General features: G+C 35.6%; 1 protein-coding gene across 1 annotated transcript; it reads left to right on the top strand.

Annotated features, from left to right (window-relative positions):
- The first annotated feature begins 4,576 nt into the window (after window positions 1-4,576).
- On the top strand, window positions 4,577-5,677 carry LOC126943563 (olfactory receptor 13G1). The gene has a single exon (XM_050772448.1). It carries the CDS (start codon window positions 4,593-4,595, stop codon window positions 5,514-5,516), a length of 924 nt encoding a protein of 307 aa, XP_050628405.1. The 5' UTR covers window positions 4,577-4,592; the 3' UTR covers window positions 5,517-5,677.
- Window positions 5,678-12,275: the final 6,598 nt, after the last annotated feature.

Raw genomic sequence — 12,275 nt, 5'->3', positions numbered from 1 at the left:
GCCAAACAAAATGGTCTAAATTTTTTCCGTATGCAGTTTTTTATTTTATATCACTTTTATGTTATTCTGGCAATTTATTATTATAAATAAATCCTATTGTTAAACTTAAATTGATAATGTTCTACAAACCAGTTGGTGCCTGTAAACATAGTCTCAGTTTAAGACGGACAAATAATGTCTCCCTCTGAGTTCATCCTCCATGATGCCTTCAGGGCTGGCTTTCTAAAACTGGGGTATGTCACATACTACTTCCTCTCTCAGAAATCTACAGTTTCTCCCTTATCGACTCCTTAACAACAAAATGATTCCTTACCTTTGAATATAATAATCTCAGGTAGTCCTATCTTTTCTTATTTTTATTTTTATGTCATTAAGACAGAGTCTGGCTCTGTCATCCAGGCTGCAGTGCAGTGGCACAATCTCGGCTCACTGCAACCTCCACCTCCCAGGCTCCAGTGATTCTCCTGCCTCAGCGTCCCGAGTAGCTGGGATTACTGGCCACCTAATTTTTGTATTTTTTGTAGAAATGAGGTCTCACTATGTTACCCAGGCTGGTTTCAAACTCCTGGACTCAAGCCATCTGCCCACTCCAGCCTGCCAAAGTGCTGGGACTACAGGTGTGAACCACACACCGGGCCAGTTTTATTGGAATTTATCTTCTCTTACCTCTTTCCTTTCCACTCACACTCCTCAAACCTGCTTACTCTTGGAGACAATACCACATTCATGTGGACTACAAGCAGAGTGATTCATGAGAATAAAAATGGTCCCATAGAAGGGAGGATATGCAGGAGAAAGAAGAACAGTATAAATGGTAACTATGAAGGAATATTGACTAAATAAGCAATAAAAATCACAGGTGCTAGGGTTTCAAATATCACACTCATGTTTTTGGTTAGTCTTTTCATTACTTTATCCAAGACCAAAGTAAGTGTGCTATGTTACTATATAAAATTGTTTTATACCTCTAATCATTTTCTCATGGTCTCAAAGCATATTAGTTTATTGTTCATTATTTCATCACTGATGCTGAAATAACTGAGAATTTATATTACATTTTCTACATCGTCATAATCTAATAGCATAATGATTAGTATAAACTGTGGCCTTTAAATATTTAATGAATAAAGTCACCTTCATTGTAATTATTATAGAATTAATTGAATTATCTTTTATTGCCCTAACCCAATCTGGTTATTCTTAAATTATTATATATTTATTCAATCTTTTCAAATATATTTCTGGAAATTTCTTCCATTAAATAGTAAAAAACTGCCTCATTATTAATGACTGAATACTCATATACTAAAACATGATTTTTCAATATTATATATTTGGAAGTCTAAATAATAATTATTTTTGCCTTTGATTGGTAGCTCAATAAGTCCCCAGAATAGGGCTAAAGATTTACATTCATTATTTAATCCTCAAAGAATCTCAGTGAGTTTACTACTGTTATCCCCATTTAACCAATGAGGATGGACTGAGGCTTGAAGAATGTCTGTTAAAAATGGAAGGTCACAGACAGGGTCAAGATTAGGCCATATGTATTATAATGATTCAAACTAAATTTCACCGATTTTTCTTGCCTCCAGATTTTGATCAATAGAAAATCTAAGCTAGATTAAACATATTTACTAAAGCTAAATTGATAATTTCAGAGGAGATGGCCAGGGAGGGACATGGCCAGGAGTAAATGGCTTTTGATTTACAACAAATAGAAATAGACTTTCTAATTCTGGAGAAAGACACTTTCCTTCAGGCAGGCCCTCTTCTTCAGGATACTGTGGCATTTTTGGAGCCTACAGTAGTATCCAAGTCAGATTAACATCAATTGCAGGATTTCAAGAGAAACCACTGACTACTGTTTGGACACCATGGATAGAAAACAGTACATATCTCCACCTTAAGCCAATGGTGGACATCCTGAACACAGACCCTGTCTGTGACCTTCCGTTTTTGAACAGGACATCCTGAACATAGTCAGCAGATACCCCCTCCTCACAGTGAACTGTGTCATCGTGTCATTCCAGGTTCAGCCTCCTTCACACACAACCACCACACAAACCAAGGAACCCGCACTGAGAACAAAGTCAAGCAAACCAATGTCATAACTCCAGTGAAGGTGGTGAGGACATTACAAGAAGATTAGAGAAACAGAATCCTCAGGTTCCCTCACCTTTGCTCTTAACTTAGAGATGGTGGAACAGGGGTGCACTTTTCTATCTTCTGTGAACTTAAAGAATTTTGTGAAACTTGCCTTTGTGTACTTGGGACTGGGATCTCCTTCTTCATACCCTGCTTCAGGAAATTTGATCAGTAATAGTCACGTGGATAAATAACATTGATAAATAGCAATACTTACATTAATAAGTAACAGTTCTCCAAGAAAAAAAAAAAAAACAAAGCTTTTTTCTCCAACAATGAAAGCTCAGTTTATATTTGAGTGCATGTTTTTGGTGATTAAGATCACCAAAAGGCTGAAAGGGGTCTGTTATTTTATATATTTATCTCAAGAAGGTTTGATATCAGATTTATCATTAAGATGAAATGACCAGACCAGAACCTCTTAATATTTGAAAACATACTCAACACATAGTATTTTTTAAATTAGTTAATATCACTTCAGTATCAGATCTTTCAAATATTCTATTTGAATGAAATTTTAAGAATCAACTCTGTCTATATTTTCCTCTTCCAAATCATCTCTTATTCAAAATAAAAATCCATATTCTTTCAGATCTCTCTTATAATTTTTAGTTTTTGTGTATATTTGTCATATTATTTGTGTTTTGCTTGAAAGTATATAGCAGATAGGTTAATAGCAAATTTTTTGGAGTCAGATGATCTAGGAGTTAATCCTGGCACTTATGAGACACATAATCTACCTACTATTATTTCCACTCCCACGTGTTGTTTGCTTATCAACTATATAAAGATAAAAATATTAAACACTCAATGTGCTTGTGAGGACAAAATTATATCATCTCCACAGAGGACCTAACATAGAGCCTGTCACATGTCAAAGACCCAAATAATGGTGGCTGTAACATTTCTTCAGAATGGGTAAATTAATACTAAAGCTAGAGATTCGAAATGGATTATGGATTAGACAAAAGCCCTATTTTTGTCTTCCAGTTTAAAGAGTTAAAGATGAATTTATCAGTAGCTAAAATTTGTTTAAGAAATTATTGAGGCTACAAGGCACGAGAGAGCAAAACAGACTAGATTTGTGGACCCACACTTAAAAAATGCTTTTTATTTATGTCTCCGTTTAGATATCAGAGGTACAACATGATCTCTGAAAACTTAAAGCACATTGATAAACGTAAATTTATGACTAAATTCACAACTACTTTGAATACTTTCACTAGATTCATCTAATCATAATAGCTCTAAAGGCCATGAGTTCATAACTGTCTGTGCATACAAATGTACCAAAATAAACAAGCATAAAAGAAAATGGACAGCAACCAGTTGCAGTGGCTCATGCCTGTAATCCCTGCAGTTTGGGAGGTCAAAGCAAGAGGATCTCTTGAGGCCTGGAGTTTGAGACCAGCCTGGGCAAGAGTGAGACCCTCATCTTTTTAGAAAAGAAAGTAAAAGAAACCAGAAAACAGAATGCTATAGAAGTTTTAGGGAAAAATAACATAGGACACAGATTTTTCTTGTGTCCTAGAAATTATTTTCCAGAAAACTCCAGTTGCCACTTATCCTTGGGTGACCTTTAGAAATCATGGCTCTGTCTCTCTAACATCTGATATTTATGTCAATGTATTTGATGTTTAGAAATAATAAATCCAAACCTTACAGAGCTTAAATGGCCAATCTATAGCTATAATGAAATGAAGACACAACCCTACATTTTATATTTTTAAATCCAATTATCTTGCCATTATATAACAGTAAAACAGCTGGTCCAGTGAATTTTGGCAATGTACTTCTCAAACTGATGAAAAACTACTAATACAGACATTTGGTTTAATTGTTTAGTATTTGGACTGTGATACGTTAGTCAATGTTCCCATGAATATACAGTCTCAAAATACTAGGTTGGGCATTTTTCATCTGAAATATCCCCACTATAATTAGCCCTGTCAGCTTGTATTATTTCAAGTATCTTCACTCATATATATCTCAAGGACACCTAAATGTACCATGCAATTAACTGAATTATTGAGGTATGTAACAATTTGTATTATAGTTCCATTGGATATATATGTATATCCAGAATATATACATATGTGTGTGTGTATATATGTGTGTGTGTATTTAGACAAATTTTAAGTGAAAATGATATCAAAATATTTGAAGGCATTTTAAAAATATTTTTCTTCTCAACCGCTGGCTTCAGTTTGAGTCATCCATGGAGGAACATACAGCAGAGAATGGGATTAGTCTGGGAAACAGAGGATATTGCCTGGAATACAGAACTCCATCATATGGGAACTCCTGCTGCAAAGTTGTGTCCAATCAAGAATTAAGTCCCTAAGTACACGCACTCCTCATGTTATCTCCCAACAACACACGGATTCTTTCAATGTTCAGTTGTTTATTCTGCGCAATTACTGCCATTCAATCACCCAAGCAGGATGAATCACAGCGTGGTAACTGAGTTCATTATTCTGGGCCTCACCAAAAAGCCTGAACTCCAGGGAATTATCTTCCTCTTTTTTCTCATTATCTATCTTGTGGCTTTTCTCGGCAACATGCTCATTATCATTGCCATAATCTCTAACAACACCTTGCATACGCCCATGTATATTTTCCTTCTGACACTGGCTGTTGTGGACATCATCTGTACAACAAGCATCATACCAAAGATGCTGGGGACCACACTAACATCAGAAAACACCATTTCATATGCAGGCTGCATGTCCCAGCTCTTCTTCTTCACATGGTCTCTGGGAGCTGAGATGGTTCTCTTCACCACCATGGCCTATGACCGCTATGTGGCCATTTGTTTCCCTCTTCATTACAGTACTATTATGAACCACCATATGTGTGTAGCCTTGCTCAGCATGGTCATGGCTATTGCAGTCACCAATTCCTGGGTGCACACAGCTCTCATCATGAGGTTGACTTTCTGTGGACCAAACACCATTGACCACTTCTTCTGTGAGATACCCCCATTGCTGGCTTTGTCCTGTAGCCCTGTAAGAATGAACGAGGTGATGGTGTATGTTGCTGATATTACCCTGGCCATAGGGGACTTTATTCTTACCTGCATCTCCTGTGGTTTTATCATTGTTGCTATTCTCCGTATCCGCACAGTGGAAGGCAAGAGGAACGCCTTCTCAACATGTTCATCCCATCTCACAGTGGTGACCCTTTACTATTCTCCTGTAATCTACACCTATATCCGCCCTGCTTCCAGCTATACATTTGAAAGAGACAAGGTGGTAGCTGCACTCTATACTCTTGTGACTCCCACATTAAACCCAATGGTGTACAGCTTCCAGAATAGGGAGATGCAGGAAGGAATTAGGAAGGTGTTTGCATTCCTGAAACACTAGTAGTTTCAACATGGAACATCACCTCTCTACTCTAGAACCATCTTCTAGAGCATCTCAGATTTTACTGATTTTTCATAGTTACCTCCATTCCAAATTTTCCTTTCTCTCTTATTCCTGCCTTCTTCCTAGCAGTCTCATTGTCTCCAAAATTCTGTACTCTTTATGTGTACTCAAAATTCTGTAATATTTATGTGAAGAATATTCACAAAGCAATATGCACAATACCCTCACATAAATATATATCATAATATATATTCCAATATTTTCCAAAAATATGTACATAACTTCTAATACTTACATATGCATATACACAAATATTTACCTATAAGTGCACGTGCACATCATACATGCAAATATCACAAAACATTTTGTGTATTTTGTGCCATTTTATTTGTTGGTATATGAATGTGAGCTGGAGAAAAGTAGTGGTATGTAAAAAAAAGAAAAGATCAACAACACTAATGTTCTGGGAAATGAAAAACAAAACCACAGTGAGATATCACCTCAATTTAGTTACAATGTCTATAATTAAAAAGACTTCATGACTAAAACACCAAAAGCAATGGCAACAAAAGCCAAAATTGACAAATGGGATTTCATTAAACTAAAGAACTTCTGCACCGCAGAAGAAACTATCATCAGACTGAACAGGCAACCTGCAGAATGGGAGAAAATTTTTGCAATCTATCCATTTGACAAAGGGCTAATATCCAGAATAACAAGTGCTGGAGAGGAGGTGGAGAAAAGGGAACCCAAACACATTGTTGGTGGAAATGTAAATTCGTACAGCCACTTTAAAAAACAGTATGAAGGTTTCTCAAAAAATTAAAAATAGAACTCCCATATGATCCACCAATTCCACTACTGGGTAGATATTCAAAGAAAATAAAACTGATATGTTGAAGAGCTATCTGCACTCCCATGTTTATCAGAACCATATTCACAATAGTCAAGATATGGAATCAACTTCAGTGTCCACCAGCAGATGAATTGATAAAGAAAACGTGATATATATACACAATGGAATACTCTTTAGCCATACAAAGAATAAAATTATTTCATTAAGAACTACATGAATGTGCTACAGAAGACATTATGTTAAGTGAAATAAGCTAGGCACAAAACACAAACACTGAATGATCTCGTTAATATGTAGAATTTCTGAAAATTGATCTCATAGAAGTAGAGAGTAGAAAAGTGGTTTCCAGAAGGAAAGGTGAGTAGGGGAAAGGAGAGAATAGCAAAAGGTTTGTCAAAGGATACTAAGTTATAGTTAGGAGATATAAATTCAAGAGATCTATTGTACAGTAAAGTGACTATAATTAATGATGATTGGATTCTTAAAAAAACGCAGAGAGAGTGGATGTTAAGTGCTTTTCCCACTAAAATGGTAACTAGGTGAGCTAATGCAATTGTTAATTAGCTAGACATCATAATCCCACAATGTATATATACTTCAAAATCTTATGGGCACATGATAAAATAAAAAGAAGAAATTTTAAACACAACACCATTTACATTAGCACCCAAAATTGAAATACTTAGGTACAGATCTAATGAAATATGCGCAAGACATATATGAGAAAAACTACAAAACTCTAATAAAAAAATCAAAGAAGAAATGAATAAGTGGAGACATATTCCACGCTCATGCATAAGAAGACCCAATATTGTCAAGATGTTGGTTCTTCCAACTTGATCTATAGATTCAATGTAATCCCACTGAAAATCCCAGCAAGTTGTTTTGTATTTATTAAGAAATTTTTCCTAAAAGTTAAAGGAAGAAACAAAAGACCCAGAACAACTAGAACAACAGTGAAAGAGAATAACAAAGTTGGAGGACTTATACTACCTGACTTTGACACTTATTGTAAAGTTACAGTGATGAAGACAGTGTGGTATTGGTAAAAGAATAGACAATGGGACAGGCTAGAGCCCAGAAATAGTCCCACATACCTATAGTCAACAGATGTTTGACAAAGAAGCAAAGGCAGTAAAACAGAGCAATAACAGTCTTCAACAAATGGTGCTAAAACAACTGCATATCCACATGCAAAAAATAAATAGACATAAACCTTAAGTCCTTCACAAAAACTAAAATGAATCACAGACTTAAATATAAAATGCAAAACTATAGAACCCTAAGATGACGGAGGGGAAAACCTAGATGACATTGGGTATGACAATAACTTTTTAGATAAAACACAAGAACCACAATTCATAAAATAAATCATTGAAAAGTCAAACTTTATTTTAAAGAAATCTTCTCCGTGAAACACAATGTCAAGAGGACAAGTAGACAAACCACACACTGGAAGAAAATATTTGGCAAAAATACATCTGATAAAGAACTTATCCATTGCCAGCTGCAGTAACTCCCACCTATAATCCTAGCACTTAGGGAGGCTGAGGTGGGAGGATTGTTATAGGCCAGAAGTTCAAGACTAGCCTGGGCAACACAGCAAGATTCCATCACTAAATTAAAAAGAAAAAAAAAAAACCTTATTTAAATTACATAAAGAACCCTTAAGGGCCAGGTGTGGTTGCTCATGCCTGTAATACCAACACTTTGGGAGGCCGAGGTGGGCGGATCATCTCAGGTTGGGAGTTTGGGATCAGCCTGACTGACATGGAGAAACCCCATCTCTACTAAAAATACAAAATTAGCTGGGCGTGGTGGCACATGCCTGTAATCCCAGCTACCTGGGAGGCTGAGGCAGGAGAATCGCTTGAACCTGGGAGGCGGAGGTTATAGCGGGCCGAGATCATACCATTGCACTCCAGCCTGGGCAACAAGAGTGAAACTTCATCCCAAAAAGAAAAAAAATAAAGGAAAAAAAGAACCCTTAAAACTCAACAATAGGAAAAGTAACAATGTAATTAAAAATGGGCAAAGTACCTTAAGTGACACCTCACCAAAGAAAAAATACAGATTGCAAATAAGCATATGAGAAGATGCTCCATATCATATGTTGTTAGGGAAATATAAATTCAGGTAATAAGTTGCCACTACACACCTATTAGTATGACTGAAATATGAAACGCTGACATCACCAATTTCTGGAGAGGATGCAGAGCAACATCGGATTTTTAGGGCAGTGAAAAAATTCTGTAAGATGCTATAATGATGGATACAGTTATTATACATTTGTCCAAACTCACAGAATGTACATCACTAAGAGTGAACACTAAGATAAACTATGGACTTTGCATGATGATTGATGTAGGTTCATCAGTTATACAAAATGTACCATTGTGCTATGGATGTTGACAAGGGGGAGGCTGTGTATGTGTGCAGGCAGGAGGGATATGGGAAATTTCCTTAACTTCCTCTCTATTTTGCTGTGAACCTAAAACTGCTGTGAAAAAATAGTGTTTTCTGGGTGGGTGGTGTGTGCCTGCAGTCACAGATACACAGGAGGCAGAGGCAGGAAGATTGCTTGAGGCCAGGAGTTTGAGGCTATAGTGCACTATTATGGTACCTATGGAGAGCCACTGCAATTCAGCCTGGGCAACATAGCAAGACTCCATCTCTTAAAAAGAATCTTACAATTTCAAAAAAGTCTTTAAAAGTCTATAAAAATCAAAGTCAAAAAGGATAGATCTGCTATTCAACAGAGGGCATAGGTATATGAGTGTTTACTGAACATGTATATGAAGAAGTCTCTCAACTTTCTCTTTATAATACAACATTCACAATACAATGTTAGGGGAAATTCAACGTATCAAGTAAACAAAATGAGGGATGTAAAGATCTGAATCATTCAACTACATTCATGCACTCATATTCTTCTCAAATGCACAATTTATTAAATGACTTTCTATTAGGGCACCATAAATAAATTAAATAGACCATTTACCAAAAGAAAAACAACCTAAACAAGAATTATGTATTTAGAAACTGTAAAATGGCTTTCTAATTTGCTATGGTATTAGGACAATATGAAAGAGAGATTGTGATCTCAGTCCATTGATGAAAGAAATAGAGAGAGAGAGAGAGATCAGGAAATAAAAACTTTAATAAGAGGAAACCACTTTTCAAAATTGTAGGATATAGCCACAGGTATATTTATAGAAGGGGGAAAAATTGGGGCCTGGATTCAATACTTCTCACACAAATACATTTAAAGAAAAGGTAGGTAATATATCTAGGGAAATATGAGCTGTCTAAGAAAAACAAACTCCTTAAAGTAAAATGAAACAAGCAAAATGAAAGCATGTTGTCAGATAAAAATTATTAACTCCTCATACAGTAAAATTTAAAATAAATATATAACCCCAAAATGAGGATCTCATAGTTAACATAAAGGAGAAAAATATAAAGAGAAGCAAGTAGGAATAATAAGTACAAATATAAATATCTAGAAAAAAACACTAAAAATGTTTTAATTAACAGATTTGACATAACTAGTTAGTGATTACTCTGATGAACTGATAGGTAGAATTGTCTCAGACAAAATCCAGATAAGACTTCAACATAATAGCATCACTAAAATGAAATAAATAAATATACATATGAGAATATATATTGGACGAAAAAAGTGTTTTCCTTATGTGAAGCAGGATTATAGTCCCACCTTAAAAATGTAACCTGATATATTAGGAAAAATCTAAACATAGACATGTTTGTGAAGTTTAACATCAAAGACAAAGAGAAAATTCTAGAATCTTCCCCAAATAATAAAAAAGGTCTCTTACAAAATAAAAAATACTGTATTTTCATCTACTAAAGGGCAACACTGGTATGATTTATTTTATCTTCATTTTTTGAGGGAAGGAAACTGAAAGCTCAAATTATCTCCTCAAAAATAAAATTAATGAGAGAGTCATTAAATGTTGAGAGGCTCTGATATTCATCACCGCACACATTGGTGCATGCTGCTGCATGTAACTGGTTATCATTCATCCCTCAACTAGCATCTACCAAGCTAACGTTATGTGCCATGTGCCAGACAATGCTCTAGGCACTTGAGATACATCAGGAAATAACAAAAACACAAATCCCTGCTTACGGGCAAATTATATTTTAGGATGAGAGTGTACATGTGCGGGGAGGAGGTGGTGGGAGAGCAGATGCTGAAATAATCATAATAAATAAGTAAATTACATAGCATGATGGAAGGTCATCAGCATCATAGTAAACAGGAAAAAGAGCAAACTCGGGCAGACCAAGAATACTGGTGGGTAACAGCAGGGAGCTCAGGCTGGGCCATGAGTTTGTGACTTTTGAGCACAGATTGGTAAAACAGTAAGAGAGTGAGTCTCATAGATACTTTGGAGAAGACAGTCTAATAAAATCTCTCGCATGCCAACTCTGAAGCAGAACTGAGGAGCATATATTCCAGAACAGCACAGATGCCTGTGTGGTTGGAATGGAGAATGGGAAGATGAGATCAGTGAGAGACAACTGCAAAATATGACTGGAAACTAGACTAAAAAGGGTCCTGCAGCAGCCTTTTTGAGGCCCTTGACTTTCTGTCTAGGACGGAAAAAAATGAATCTTAGAATATTTACTAGGTAAATACGCGTTGTTTTTCAAAGAGATACACAAATTCACATTTCGATTGCTAATGCATCAGAGTTCGTTTCACTCCATATCCTCATTCAAACATAGTATATTCACTCATTTAAATATTTGCTGAAAAATAGCAAGTATGGAGTACAACCATGGTTTTAATTTCCATGATTATTATCCATATGCAGTATCATTTGATATGTTTATTGATCATCCATACTTTCTACTCTATTAACTACATATTCAGGCCTTTTGCAGACATTTTTTTTCTGTTATTTTCCTTTGTCTTAATGATTCCTAAAGATTGTATACATATTTACTTACTGATTCAGTAAGCAAATTACCCACATGACCTTTCCACTTGAATGGCTCTAAGACATCTCAGGTGTATTGTATTCTGGTATTTCCCTATCCCATATGTGTTCCAGGCACATCCTTGCCTACCACTTCTGATCACAATGGTACCCCTTAATACCTCTGGCCCAAAGCTTCGGGGTCACCCATGAGTGCTGTCTTCTGTACACACGCTACAGCCACTCTACAATATTTCTGTTGGCTCTACTTCCAAAGACATTCAGAATCCAACCACTTCTCACCATCTTCACTGCAACCTACCTGCTCTGGGCCACTTATTCTTCGTGAATTTATGAAATGCTCATGTAATCTTGCTGCTTCTACCCTTGCCCCTCAGCAACCTACTCCCTACAGAGTAGCAAAAATGATATGTGTACTTCTTCTCTGCACAAGACCCTATATTGACTTCCCATCTGCCTTAGAATAAAAGTCTTAACAAAGAGGCTTTTCTAGATAGCAGAAAACTGGATGAAAGAAAATACAAATAGTTATTTTAAAACAATGAAATACTACGTAACAGTTTTATATTTTTAAAATGTCTTAACCATCAGTACTTGCATGAATGAATCTCCCAAGCAAAATGTTAAGTGCAAACAAATAAAATGCTTTTGATATGATTCTGTCAATATAAAGCTCAAAAGAGACATGCACACATATATTTGAAGATATAGATATTTATGATAAAAGTGTAAAGATAAATGATTTACAAAACAAAATTAAGAATGTGGTAGCTCTCCAGAGAAGAAGGGAACAGACCACCAGGAGCTCAAATAAATTGTTGATGTATATTTCTTCTGTGTGTAGTAATTACAGGTTATTTTATTTTAAATTTGTAAATATTAATTAGATGGATTTTATTGTGTACAACATATTTCATATTATGAATTAAA

The sequence above is a fragment of the Macaca thibetana genome, chromosome 1 (genome assembly GCF_024542745.1).
Source record: "Macaca thibetana thibetana isolate TM-01 chromosome 1, ASM2454274v1, whole genome shotgun sequence".
NCBI classification, from domain to species: domain Eukaryota; kingdom Metazoa; phylum Chordata; class Mammalia; order Primates; family Cercopithecidae; genus Macaca; species Macaca thibetana.
The sequence above is the reverse complement of the archived record's forward strand: the minus strand, read 5'-3'. Positions and strand labels throughout refer to the sequence as shown.

Coding starts and splice junctions, on each gene's coding strand:
- LOC126943563 (XM_050772448.1), top strand. CDS start 4,593: ATGAATCACAGCGTGGTAACTGAGTTCATTATTCTGGGCCTCACCAAA.